Genomic DNA, 14257 nt, shown 5'->3' with positions numbered 1-14257 from the left:
AGCCAAATGGGAAGGGAGGTGCCCTTGGCTCTTTGTTTTCAGCCCCAGGCCAGCACGAACAAGGCTGTTCAACTCCTGCTGCCCAAAGCAACTGCTAGAGGCACATTCCAGCCTGATGTTCTCCTGCCCTCCTGGTGATCCACTGTCCCACAGGATGCAGTGACTTGGTTTGAGAACAAATCCCTTCCCGCAAGCTGGACTGGGTCGCAGTGACCTGTTACAAAGACGTGAGGACTGAAGGGTGCCCTGAGGCACCACTCCTTGCTGCCTCACTCCAGCTGCACACTGGCTGCAGAGTCCCTGGCAGCTGCTTGCCTTGGGTGCAAAGAGGCACCCGGAGATCACCTCTCAGAGAAGGACACCCTCCCGGTGACACCACTGCATGAGCAGTGCTGTGCTCAGTATGGCCAAGGGACTGTGTAGGACTCGTGCCCTCGGTGGGGCACAAAACCCTCTGTGGTACCAAGTGTGGGAAATGCCCTCTTAAAGGTCCAGTTCTTTTTATTTTATTCCATCCTTGGTTTTATTGCCTATCAAAAGCTGGAACTGTTCCTGTTCAGAAAAAAATTAGTTTCCAGTTGGCTTTTTGGCTTTAGCTGTGTGTTTGCTGGGCGTAGTGCAGTTTTTCTCAGCTGAGCCATTGTATGAAGTAATACAGTGATAGACTGTCTGTGTGTGTAAGGCTGTTTGTATAGGAGCCTTTTGTTTCTCTCTCTGCAGTGGGAGCCTGTGCTCTGATTGTGTTCGTTCCAGGCTTTATCAGCACTGGGAAGATGTTGCTTGGGATTTAAGGTTCTCAGAGATATTCTTGTTTGGCATTCACCAAATCCAGAGACACGTGTTGGACATGGGCATTTTATAGACTCCAACAGCACAGCAAGAACTACAACCTGCTTCAATACAAGAGGGAGAGGAAGAAAAAACAAACACAACAAAAAGCTTTTCACACAGTGTTTGAAAAGCTCCCTATTAACAAAACACATGGCATAAAATGTGCTTCTTGTTGCGTTTAGGGGAGAAGTGAAACAAACTGCTTGAGAAATGCATTCATGGGAAAGATGAGCTCTGAGAAAGCTGTCGAAATTAAACAGTCGCTTGTAGCATCCAAACCAACAGGCAGTGCCAGCAGGAAGAGAGGAAAATGGAGCACAAGGTCTGCATCCCAATCAGAGCTGGGGACTGCAGTTCCAGATATGGAATACCAGCCAGCTGCAGGGGAGATGAGCATGGGTCCTGTCTCTGAGTACCTGGAGGATGAGGCATTAAATGCTGCCTCTCCCCAGGTGAGAAGCACCGTTTGACCTCAGTGGGATGGGTGAATATGACGTTGGAGTAGAAGTGGAGAGGCTGGTGGTGAAGGTTGTATTGCACACAATTATAATCCCAGCATGGGATGGGATGGAAGCTGTTGGAAAGTGAGGTCTGTTTTGTGATCTGCAGCTCGGGGCAGGTTATGGCTGTGGCTTTGGGGAGCAGATGGACATCACTCTGCCATCCCCCAGTCCCCAGCTCCCACGCCAGCCTAGTGATCCAGAGCACCCATGGCCTTTGGCACTTGCAGAGAGCTGCAGGCTTCCTGGATTGGCCTCCTCCACAGTCACAGTGAGTGGCAGCAGGGTCATCCGCCCTGCTGATGTGGCCAAGGCAGTGTGCCAAGCTCTGTCTCTTTCCCTGGGGCAGTGCTAAGGTGGTGATGGTTCTCTGTAGCAGTGGTGATAAAGGGGTCAGAGTTGTGGTTTGGTTTGTGCCTGGCCCTGGGGTACAGGCAGCATGTCCTTAACAGGCCATTCAGAAGGGACAGAAGACAACCTCAGCAGTAAAGAAATGAGAAGCATAAGAACAGGTTCCCATTACACTGAAGACTCCCTGCCATCCTCCTGCCCTCTGGCTGGGCAGGCAGCCCTGTCAGATGTGTCCAGGCTTGGGGGGTGTCTCTCATCATTAACTGGGTTTTTCTGTGGATATTTTTTGCAGATGTTTCTGTGTATGCAGCCATGACACAAGTGTGATCAAAACAGGCATGTGCTTATCTGAGAGGCATGGAGGCCATGGGGAGGGTGAAGTACCATCTTGAACTTAACAGTATGAGAAAGTGGAGTGGAAGGCAGGACGTGTTCGAGGTCGGGTGATGCGGGAGAACAATGGAAGCAGTTATGTAAATGCATCACTTATGCTATTGGAAAGGTATTATGTGTTGTCATCCCAGTTTCTGTTCATCTTTCCAGCAGAACATTGGGCTGATCTGTACAATTCTGAGTGGCCAGACCTCTCCTTTTCCTTTCCAGTGAGTGGACAGAGAGTGGATAAGAGGCTGCAGTACGTGCCAAGACAGTGTCACTGTCCCTTTTGGAGTTGGCTGTGTGCCTGTAAAAGCTCTGCTGCCAGCTGGGAGTTGGGGCAGAAAATGCAGACAGTCCCTGGTAACTGGTTTGGAGATACATGAGCTTGTACCTGGCTTTGTGTGAGAGATGTCCATCACGTCTAGATGCAAGGGCAGGGAGGAAGTCAGCTACATAGGTGGTGGCTGTAAATGCAATTTAGATAGTGACTTTTGAATGTTTTTGTTTGGCTACTAGCAAGTGCTGTTGTATTTACTCTCACCTCCCCATCTGTCTGAGAGGGAGTAAACTAGGGAATGTAATCTGGTACTGTATAACAAGTTAAGCAGTGTAGGAATGCCTTTTTGTGTGCCTCCATCAGAGATGGAGCTGTGTGGATGGACAGGGGCTCTGCCAGAAGCGCAACCATCTGCAGCTGGTCCCATCCCAGGGCATGGGGCAGAACAGCACAGGGCCATCTACATTCATCCTTGCATGAAGAAGGTGAGCTCTTGTTCCTTGGCTGTGAGCCATGTGGATGATGGACCCACAGCTGGAAAATGCTCTCTAGGATTCAGAGCACTTCCCCTGTCTTGAACCTACTAGCCTGGATCCTGTCTGCTCTGCTCCTGTCCAATGTGGCCTCTCAGTCCTACCTTGCCAGCTTTCCAGTTTGCTTTGTCCCTACATCTATCTTCCTTATGTGGTTGGGCATGTGACTGAAGGCTTTAATTTATTCACAGCCCTCCTTTTGGTAATTTATCCTTTGTACTCTTTGCTGTCTTGTATTATTTAATTCTGTGAAGCACTCTGGGATTCAGTGTGTGTGAAAGATGCTGTACACAATAACATTATGCTGTATTGTTTGTGATTTGCAGGCCTTCTGGATTTCTAATTCTGATTGCAGTGGTGGTTTGTGTTATTTGTGCTATGGCTGTGCTTGAGAGCCTCAGCTGGATCAGACTTCCCTTCCAGCCCTTTCCCCCAGGAGCTCACATCTCATTGTGCCCTGATTTAATGTTGGCTTGCTTCATTCCATGTGTAATGGTTGGAAATGCAGGACATGCCACTGGGACATGCATGGACTTGTGGTGTCCTGGTGAAGGCTCAGGGCTAAACCTAGTGTCTGACTCCTCATGTGAGCTGTGGGCTTGTCCTTGGGGAGAGGTGGGAATCATGCTCTCTGGAGGTGGCCCAGGGAGTATGTGGGTTCCACCCCCAGGAGAGGCTGTTCAGGTCAGCACTGGAGCAGCTGAAGGAGCAGAGTGAGAGCTGCCCATTATGGGTCTCTACTGAGCAGCTGGACACAGAGCTGGAGAAGCTCTTTAGCCAGTTCCTTGTGGGACTGGGAAGCTCAAAATAGGGTAAATCTTGGGGCTGCTGTCATGATGTGCTGCGCTGATGGGGGTATGCTGGCTGGTGCCCACCTCTGTGCTGACAGGAGTGCTGAACCAGTTGCACAGGTTTAGTCCAGCTGTCCTTTGTGCCAGCTGTAGCTGCAGTTGAGGCATCTGCAGATCTGGTTCACAGCCTACCCTGTGCTGCCCTCTGCATCTTCCATTTGGGTGGCAGGGGCAGGAGAGAGGGTAGTAGGTGAGATGGGTTCCTCAAGCAGGGGTGCCCACCTTCAGTTTGGGTTCATGCTTTTCCTGAACCTACAGGGCTGAAGCTTCCCAGAGTCATGAGTGAAGTTACAGCCCACGATTTCTGTACTGCTGTGTCTGTTGAAAGCATAAGGTTCCCATCAGAGCAGGCTTTTCCCTTTGTCTAAAGTCTGTGCACAGTTCCACTTTATGCACCAAAAGCCACACTTTAATTTTAGTTGAAGTCTCTGGGCTTGCAGCCTGGTAGAAACATGGCCTTCCTGTACCATGCTGCAGCACAGCACAAGGAGAGCAGTGATACAGGGCCTGTGGTGTTATATTCCAGTACTCCTGAGGCTGATGGTGAGGGTGAGCTTGCCACATCCAGCTGCTCATGGTTTCCCCTTTTGCCTGGTCACAGGTACGCCATCGACCGCAGCACGGATGCCGAGAGAATCTTTGACATCGATGCCAAAACAGGTGCTATTGTGACAGGAAAGGTCCTGGACCGGGAGACAGCAGGGTGGCACAACATCACTGTCCTGGCAATGGAAGCAGGTGAGATGGAGGAATGCTGTGTGGAGCAGAGAATCTGTGCAGAACTGGAGTGGGGCAGGAAGAGGAATATGGGTGCTGTCATTGCAAGGGTGGCCAAGAGGCAAGTGTTAATCAACACTGAAGGAAAAAGAAAAATAAATGCAGCAGCACTGAGTCTGACATCTCCCTAGACAACCTAAAAATACTCTTCCTGAGTCGAGCATTAATAAGGGAGCATGGTCGAATAGTATATTTGATGAACACTAATCAAATTTGTGTTATCTCCGCGCCGTCTCTGCCAGTCATCCCTGCTCAGCTCGCTCCCTGCACTCACACCTGCTGAGCAGCACTGGGGGCTCCCGGGGGGCTGTGCTCACATCACCTGCCTCTCCCAGATCAGTCATGTGCTGTGCATGGATGTCCCATCAGCTGGAGCCCTGTGGCACTGCGGGACAGTCAGCACTCACTTCTGCTGGGGCTCGCAGTGTTTGGGATTCACAGGCTGTACCTGCGCCTGGGTTTGTAGCTCTGGATGCCACCTGTGCACCTGGGGTGGCGCAGGCTTGGCACAGAAGGAATGGATGGGAGATCCCACCAATGCAGCAGTGGGAAGGGAGTGTGGGGGCAGAATTTCCCAGGCACCACGCTGGGAAACAGAAAGGCATTGCCAGATTCTTCAACATTTTCCATATTTTGGATGTGCAGGTCATCAGGGTAGCCTGGGCCCTGCTGTGCTCTGCCCTGCAGTGGGTACCGGGAAGCTGCTGTGGCTGCAGAGCACCTCCTTACCCCTGCTGACATGTGCCAGGGCCCATCTGTCTGTGGGCAGGAGCCTTCCCCACACTTTGCTCTGGGAGAGTTTCTTTGCTCATTCTTGAGCCTTGAAAGTGCTGTTCAAGGAGCCCAGGTCAAGGCTTGACTTTGGTTCCAGAGGTCAGGCAAGGGCACAGACCCCATGGCCCCAGGAGAGGAGGGGTCAGTGGCCTTGGCCAGATCCCCACTGCCCTGAGGGGACATCTCTGGCTCCATGGTGCATCCCAGTCTCTCTCTGTGCTGGTGCTCTGTGCTGGATGGCAGGAGTGACCCCTGCACTGATCACATCGCAGGGAGGGTAGCCCCCTGCCGAGCTGTGGCTTGTGCTGGGGGCTCCATGGGGATGCTCTGCAGGGAGGAGGGGATGGCAGCATTGCAGCACAACTCAGCATCCAGAGGAAACGTGAGGTGACAAGAATCAGAAGGACAATATTTACACGCTGTGGCTAGGATTTCAGAGCAAGTCAGTAAATGCTGCTGCTCCCCTCTGGCAGGGAAGCCTGTCAGGCTGGATTGCTTCAAAAGCCGGGGAGACTCTTCAGTGCTCTGACTTCTCCCATGGTGAGCTCTGACTCATCTGTTTTAACTGCCCAGACATTCTTCCCAGTGACATTATCCTTAACGTTTTGTAATCATGAAATATTAATGACTGATATTGAATTTAAAGTACAATTTATGTCTGAATCCTCTGGCGGAAAGGGCAGTTGTAAAGGTACAGCCTTCTGAGTGATGGAGGGGTTTCAGAGTGGGGCCATGCAGCAGCTGTCAGGATGAGCCTGGCGCAGTGGGATCAGCCATGGCAGTGGGAGTGTGGAATTCAGGGCAGCTGGGAGCCTCCACGCTGGCATCAGCACATCCAGCAGTGCAGCTCCCAGCACACAGGTGTCTGGGACCAGGGGTGCTGGCAGGGCTCTGTGGTCCTGACCATTGGCATGTGGGGTACAGCTGGATGCCACAAGGCTGGATGTCACAAACTCCATCAGAGGCAAGTGGTCAAATATTCTATTTTGTCAGTGAGATGTAAACACAGCGGGAAGAATGGAACAAGCCCGCCGGGCATTCTGCTGTCCAGGCTTGTGCCTGATCCCCCAGCTCATTTGGGCTGGTGGGAAGCTGTGGCCACTCTATTGCCATGTTGCCAGGCCCACCTGATTCCCGTGGCACCAGTCACATGGCCTGGAGAGCATTGCAACAAGATGCTGCATCCCTGTGGCCTCCTTGAGCTGCCCTCCTGGTCTGCTGACAGGGCTGTCCTGGGCAGGGTTTGACCACTGCAGGCTGAAGGATGGAGAGCCCTGTCTGGTGCCCACTGCTGCTGCAACAGAGACCATGTCCATGTGTCCCACCTGCACATATCACAGTGTATTTGCCCCTGACAGCAATAAGAAAAGCTGCAGAAGGTGCCTGGCTGTGCCCATGAGTTGTCTGGGCTTCCCACTGCTGGCATGAGGAGCAAGGGGCAGCTCTGCCCCCAAGCCAGGCAACCCCAGCAGGAGCTGTTTCAGCCAGCTGGGGACCAGCAGAGTGTTTGGCCTCACAGCGTGGCAGCAGGCAGGAAGCATGGGGGCTGTTCAGCTAATCTGGCCTGGGACCAGGCCAAGCGTTTCCACAGATAAATCTTCATCTCCCTCGCAAGCTGTTTACCTTCCTTGGGCTAATATTAGTGATTCTCTTCCTGTTTTCCTCTTTGCTCATGTAAAATGATGAGGCCTTGACTGCTGTGTCCACTGCTGGTAATTGAGATGATAAATCTTCCTGCTGGAGACTGGCTTTAATCAGAGCATTGTGTTTGGATGCAATTTAATGACTCTCATGCTGCTGAGTTTGGGCAGGACTCAGGAGAGGTGAGAGCCATTTATATGTTACTTGGCTTAACTGCTGCTTCCACTTTGCTTCCCCTCAGCTGGGAGCCACGTTTTCAGCTCCAGCCTCTGATACAGCCACCTGTCAGACGAGTCATACCCCTGGCATGCCCCTGCTCTGTCCTTGGCATCAACACTCTGCTTTGCAAGCAGGAGCTGCACCAACAGCTACAAACCCACCCTGTGCTCCAGAGCTGTGGCATCCAGGCTGGAGAGCAGAGTGGCACATCCCAGTCTTCTGTTCTGCATTTTTTCTCCCAATTTGCTGATATAGTGAGGAATAAATTCCACTCCTGCCTCTTCTGACTTCCTTACTAATGTAAAAATTTTGAATTCAGTATTGTAGCAATTTGGTCTTGATACAGAAGAGCAGATTGGATGCTATGCCCAGCAGTGTCCCTGAGCTGGGCTGCTCCAGGTGCTGCAGCTGCACATGGCAGCCCACAGTCCCCTGGGCTCTCCTCAGACCCAGAGAAGCTGCTGAGCACATTTGGGTGTGTGATACCCTGCACACCTGTGTGTGTGGAGCAGGAGGGCAAATGGCACATATGATTTGGCAGTGGCTGGATTTGGAGCTCCACAGGAGATGTTTGGGTGTAAAAATGCAAAGTGCTTTATTACTGTGAGATTGCGTGAGGGTCTGGAGGAGTAAGGGCTGGATCCTGGCACAGCAGAAACCACAGGTCCCCTCCTTTCCTGCCACAGCAGGGGTGACCAAGCACTGTCAGTCCCTTCCCATCCCTGGGAGCTGCTGCTGCAGAGCTCCAGCATTGCTGAGCAGTTGCCCAGAGCTGCTTGCTGTCAGTCCTGTGAGCACTCAGCTGTCTGCAGCTCAGGGAGAGGGCAAGTTGGTGTTTTGTATCTGAATATTTAAGAGAAGAATACTGTCCTGTTCAGATTACTTACGTGAATTGCATAAGGAAATACTCTGCGATGTAGATAAAGATTCCCCCGAAGCATTTGACTCTTGGCCTGAGGGTTGCCATGCTGCAGGACTGTGACCATCTCCTGCTCCAGAGTCCTGTCCCTGCCTGTCCCATCCCTGCCAGACCTGTCCCAGTTCTGCCTGTTGTGCCACGTGGCACCTGGGCATGGGGGGTCTGGCTGGCATGCCCTGAGCCATGCTGGTGGCTGTGTTGTGGCAGCCACGGATGCAGCAACATGGAAGCACCGAGCAGAGCTCTGTCCCCCATGCTCTGTGGCTCCAGTGACTCTGAAATAATTCCTCCCATGTTGGCAAAGGCAGCTGCCAGTCACCAGCCTGGAGCTCCCATACTGCACGGCTGTGCTTCCAGCATCTCCCTCTTGTTCTGTGTATTTTCCATGTCTCTTTCCTCAGTCTTTTCAGATTAATAGCATTCCAACTCCTGAAGGAAATGCAGAAAAACGGCATGTTTAATTTTAATTTAGGAAAGCGTTTAGGTAGCAGCCTAGTTTTCTCGCTGCTGTCAATCAGGTTTTCTCAAGGCTGACATCAATTAGTTTAAAAATATTGAATGTAATTTTGCCTGACACAACATATTGCAGCCACTGCAAAATATAATTTATTTTAGAAGAAGAAATAATTAAACTAATTTGCATGTCAGTCAGCTGAGCTGGAATACCGAGGAGTCACTGCAATAGAAAATGGCTTTTTTCCTTTCCAGTTGCCCTCAGCCAGCACGTGCTGCCCTCGTCCCAACCATGGGCCAGGTGCTGCTCACAGAGCTCTGCAAGGGCAGGTGCCTGCAGCACCCATGCCACAGCCTCATCCACCCTCTCTGCTGCTCTTCCTGGCAGTGCTGAGCCTTTGCTCGTGTGCTAGGGCATTTTGGGTACATGCACACAGGTAGAGAAAGCACAGGCCAGAGTTTCTGACCTCGCAGACGTCAATCCTGCATTAGGAGTTGTGTGCTTTGTGCCTTTCATCACAGATTTACTCCAACAATCTAAATCACACTTCCGACCATCGTAATATCAGTTTATGCCACTGTTACAGAAAATGTGTTTTAAGAGTTTTAAAGATAATTTTTTTCAAATACATCCAACCATTTTTCATTTTTTCCATGGGTAAATCCAGACATTGGCTCAGAAGAAGAGGCAAGTTGATAAAGCATTTGAGGAACCTTCAAATATACATTGTACAGCCAAAATAAAAAGAAGCTGATGTGTGCCTCACTGAAAAGGTAGACAAGAGTGCAGCAGCTGCATTTCTAACCTTGATGTTCCTGGGTACATCAAATTTTGACCCCGTCACTGAGCCAGGAGTGAGCATAAGCCTCAGGCTTCAGCAGTTTTGGAAGGGGCAAAAGGCGAGCTTTTGTATGACAGGGTGCATTTAGAAAGGTCACTGTCTCAGAGCTGTGCCCAGGGATGCGGGACGCAAGCCCTGGCTCAGGAGGGGGTCGGTGCAGGTCCTGAGCTCTGTGCCGAGGCAGGTCCATGACCCCGTTCTCTTGCGCTGCTCAAAGCGCTCCTGGCAGCTGTGGCTGGCGCTGGGGAAGGCACAGACCTGTGCTTCTGCCCGGCTCTAAACACGCTGATCACGTCCCTCCTCAGGAGGCTGTGGGAGGGGATCTCAGAGGGAAGCTGCTGTGCTCAGGATCACCTGGATGTCCAGACCTGGTGTGCACAATCCCAAAAGGTGCTGGGGAGGGTTCAGCAGCACTGGGATTGGATCCTGCTCATAGCTGGCTCCCATACTGTGGGGCACTGAGGGAGGATCCCTGTCCTCTGGGTTACAGTTAGGAAAGGAAAGAGCTGGGGTCCTGGATTCTTCCTCCCTTCAGGCTCTACTTCCTCTCCTCTCTTCCTGCCTTTCCTCATCTTTCTCTCAGCAGTCCCAGCTTGCTCCAGAGCTGAGCAGCAGGGATGGTTATCCATCTTCCTGTAGGCTGAGGAGGGGGTGATGAAATGCTGTCATCCTCCTTCTTGCAGGAACTGAACCCTTTTTCTTCCTGCTCATTTGTGGGCATCAAGCGCGCTCCCCTCCGCCTCCCTGGGTTCCCTTCTCACCCTGCTGCCTCCCCCTTTTTCTCTTCCTGCAAGCAATTGCAGTTTATTTCACTGCACCAACATGCCTTTTAAAATAACACATAGTTCCAGGCTTTTAGTCACGACTTCTGCCTCCCTCCCCCAAAAACAACTATCTAATCACCAGAGCAGCTGGTCTGGGTGAGAGGGAGTGATAACGTGAGAACCGGGTGAAGGCAGCTCTGGGGAGGGGGCTTAGATTCCTGCCTAATTATGGAGCAGCGCTAAATCTCCTCTCCCCTGGGTCCTCCCCCACCTGATCTGTTGGGGCCAGTATTAATGTTATAGACAAACAGGCAGCAGAACTCCTGCCTGAGTGTGGAGAGAAGCATTAGTTCTGTCACAGGTGCAGCCTCTGGGTAAAACAAAGGAGATGGAGTAAGAGGGAGTTCTCATTTCTGGAGATATATGAGGTGCTTCAGCAAACATCAGGCCCTCCAGAGTGATTTATAATCCTATGGCACAGGCTCAGTGTCCCTCAGCGGTGTGTGTGCAGCTCAGTGACGCTGCAGTGAGTGGAGGTGTAAATGCTGCCCCATCCCATGTGCAAAGTGAACTCTAAAGGAGTAGTGGGGTGTCCCCAGGACCACTGCCTGGGTGAGGCTGGCCTGCTGAGGGCCTGGGTGAGAGGGCTGCCCTCAATCTTTCTGCAAGACTCCCTCCTGCCAGCTGGCAGACCATGCTGTGTTTAAGTTTAAGCTGCTGATGGCAATAAAAACCCAGTGTCAGCATAAGAGGTTTGGGTCCCTGGGCAAGAGCCTCATGCCTCAGCGGGGCACATTTGACCCTGGGTCACCTGGGCACAGCAGAGGTGGAGGGACAGATCTCACCACCACCCTGTGCTCTTAGCTGATCATAGCTGTTTCACGTCCCAGCTCTGTTCACTTGGCTCTCAGATGTTGCTGCCAGCCCCAAGGGCCTAAGGGTCAAGATCCAGGTCAGGGAGTGATCTCACATCCAAGTTTTTTGTCCCATCTTGGTGCTGGGACAGATCCTCACTGCTGGATGACTGACACTTATAGCTGGGACTAGCTTTGAGCTGTTTTAGTTTTCCAGGGATAGATCGGGTGGTGTTTCAGTTGTCCTTGGCACAGAGCCCAGTGGTTGGGCTTCCTTTACAGGGTGTGGTGATGCTGAGCAATGCTCTTCAGGTGCTGCTGTCCTGTAGGCAGTCCGTGCCACAGGCAGGCAGAGGTGCAGTGCTGTGTGACCCTCGGAACAGGTAGCAGCCATGATGGCCTCTGGACAGATGGGGATGAGGGGGTTTGCTCCCTGATAGCAGCAGTTGACACTTTGTCCTGAAGCTCTGCTTTTCTTTCTGTTTCAGATAATCACTCCCAGGTGTCGAGGGCCTCTCTCCGTATCCGTATCCTGGACGTCAATGACAATCCGCCTGAGCTCGCCACCCCCTATGAGGCTGCTGTGTGTGAGGATGCCAAGCCAGGCCAGGTAGCAGGTGTCCCCCAGCCCTGGTCTCGGGCTGCAGGCGGTGCTCTGGACCAGTGCCAGCCTGCCTGTCTGCCCGCTTCTGCCTGAGAGTGTTCCTTTGCAGCCTCTGTCACACTGGGAGTCACTCTGCTGGTGCCACTGAGCCCATCTGCAGGGTAGAACACTTGTCCCTCTCTGTGGCCACAGCCGGCGACGCCACTGGCTGCACCATGAACATGGGACCCTGGGAGAGGCTGCAGAGGCAGCAGAGGTGCTCATTTCTGCCTTCTCCCCACAGCTGATCCAGACAATCAGTGTTGTGGACCGGGATGAGCCTCAGAGTGGCCACCATTTCTACTTCACGCTGGCGCCTGAAGCCACCAACAACCACCATTTCTCTTTGCTGGATATCCAGGGTAAGTTCTGCTGTACCTTTGGCCCAGCATCCCTCAGGCTGAGCATGACCTCTGGCCATGGAGAGGGAGATGGGTTACAGTCTCTCTGTGCCAGCTCTGTGTGCTTTGGGCATGTGGCAGAGCTGCTTGTCAACCTGAAATGGTGGGACTGGTCAGCTAACAGCTTGGATTTCCTCAAGGAGGCTGTGCCGGCTTTATTCTTTGCTGCAAGCAGCTACAAAGCTCCTCTCATGCTGTCTTGTTAAGCCTTTGGTATTTTCAGGGCTCTCAGTCCCTTTCTTGATGGGAAATCTCCAACCTGCCTGCAGGCAAGGAGATGATGTGGATTTATAGATGAACACACTCCCATTTTGAGCATTATGATTTATCCCTCTCCAAGGTAAATCCTGGAGCTTGGGTCATCTCGGCGCTGCTGTGTGGGTGGCCAGCCCTGTGCCACTGACAAATGGGAACAGCTCCAGAGGCCTGGGAGGCAGTGGGACCATGCTGCAGCCAACCCCCAGCCACAGTGGGTTCTCTGGGACACAACCTGCAGAGCCTGATTCCCTGTGAGGTGGTGGCTCTAGAGCGCAGTCCTTTTTTTCTTCTGAGGCTCATCCTCTCCTTTGGGACATGCAGCCAGGCACAGCCTGTCTGTTCCTCTGGGCAGCTCTGGGGCTCTCTGCATCCTTGGGCTCAGCAGTTCATCCTGGGTGATTTGATGCTGTGAGCGACAGGTTGCAATGCAGGTTCTGCTGGCTGAGGCCTGGCTGCTATTGGGTTTTGCAGGCTGTGAGGCCAGGTTGCAATTTTGTGGACAATCCAGAAAAGTAGTTATCAGGCTGCTTCCTATTTTTGGCTGGTGTTTAGGGTGAATTTAGGTGCTATTTGTAGCAGTAAATGCAGCAGGGTCCCCTGCAGATACTGGGACCTTCTCCAGCCACATGTGCATGTGCTTGTCACAGGGGCTAGCAGACCACATTGAAATTCTACTTTGGTTTTAGTTGGGTTTTCTTTTAAAATCATTTTCTTTCTCTGCTTTTGCAGCTTTATCTGTCAAAAGCCTGGGTTAGTTTGTTCTGAGCTTATCAAAGGAGCCTTCTGCTGACGTAAGATCCTGCTTGCTCAGTTTGGTTCAGCATTATTAGGGATAGTCAAAATGGAAAAGCTTCAGATGCAAAGGTAGCAGGGCTGGATATTGCTTTGTGTCCTGAGTGGCACAGCTGTCCCTGACCTGAGTCCCTCCCCCCCTGCTCAAGGGCAGCTGTTCAGAAGACCTTTGCTTCTTATCATGTAAACAGGCTTTAATCCTCAGCAAGATTTTGCCCCACACCCAGCGATTAACTTCCCTCACTTTCTTTGAAGGATCTTATGAAAATGTGCTTGCAAATGTGCTACACCCGGGTGTGCCTTCCTGCCCAGACCCTCATGAGGCTCCCAGCTCTGGGCCAGGGTGTCTGCCATGGCCAGGTTGCCATCCCAGAGCCACCACCACTGTTTTGCTCGTCTGGCAGGGCATGTGGCTGGGGGTATACAGGGCTTAGCAAGAGCTGCTTGGCTCCCCAGTTCTGTGGGGGGGTCCAGCAGCAGTGGCCCAAGAGCTGGCATTGCAGTAGATGCAGGACACGTGTGCCACCATCTCCTCCAGCACTGCTGCTCTCTTGAGTGGGACGAGGCTCTTGCAGCACGGGGTAATTCTTTGCGCTAAACGATCCCTCGAGATTTTTGTGTGGTGTAACACTGCATAAAATGAGTAAAAGCTGGCATCACCTCCCGCCTCCTGCTCTTGGGAAAACAAATGTTGGTGCTGCAGGGTTATTCCCAGAGCGTTTGGAGACCCTCCCAATTGCTGATCAGTGCTGTCTTCCACAGCAAGCGGAGGTGGCTGCCTGTGCAGATGGAGGCACCCCTCATTTCTAACAGGGTCCTCTGATGCCATCTCCCTCTCTTTGATTTCTGCCCCCTTCTCTAGTCCATTGACTGCCCTGGGTACACTCACCTTTGCCCCTGCTCTCGTGGGTGTCCTTGCTGCAGCCTCCCTTGTGTTCCCCCATTGCTTCCCTCTCCTACATTCACCCCTCTTGCACTTGTCTTTACTCCCCCGTATAAATATCAGTGGTGACAAACTGCTACCACCAGCCCATCTGTTTCTTTGTACAAATTTGTAGCCAGTTTTGAAACGTGATTTATAAATATTGCTTTTGCAGCCAAGGAGTGACACTGATGGATGTCAGCACAGATGGATTCGCTAAGCTCTTGCTTAAATCCTCTCTTTTGCTTTGCACCTACTTCACTTGGTTCCTTCATGG

At 52.1% G+C, this 14257-nt stretch overlaps 1 protein-coding gene across 6 annotated transcripts in view; it reads left to right on the top strand.

The window, feature by feature from the left end:
- CDH22 (cadherin 22) overlaps window positions 1-14257 on the top strand; it is a 77349-nt gene that overhangs the window by 53642 nt on the left and 9450 nt on the right. For all 6 annotated transcript variants that reach the window (XM_085079603.1, XM_085079600.1, XM_085079605.1 and 3 more), the window contains 3 exons: window positions 4323-4459; window positions 11453-11574; window positions 11852-11969. In XM_085079603.1, the coding sequence (XP_084935729.1) occupies window positions 4323-4459; window positions 11453-11574; window positions 11852-11969 (377 nt within the window). The remainder of the gene's footprint in view (window positions 1-4322; window positions 4460-11452; window positions 11575-11851; window positions 11970-14257) is intronic.

This window comes from Lichenostomus cassidix, chromosome 20 (assembly GCF_008360975.1).
Source record: "Lichenostomus cassidix isolate B80296 chromosome 20, HeHo_3.0, whole genome shotgun sequence".
In the NCBI taxonomy this organism is placed as follows: domain Eukaryota; kingdom Metazoa; phylum Chordata; class Aves; order Passeriformes; family Meliphagidae; genus Lichenostomus; species Lichenostomus cassidix.
This window is presented reverse-complemented; position numbering and strand designations above follow the sequence as displayed.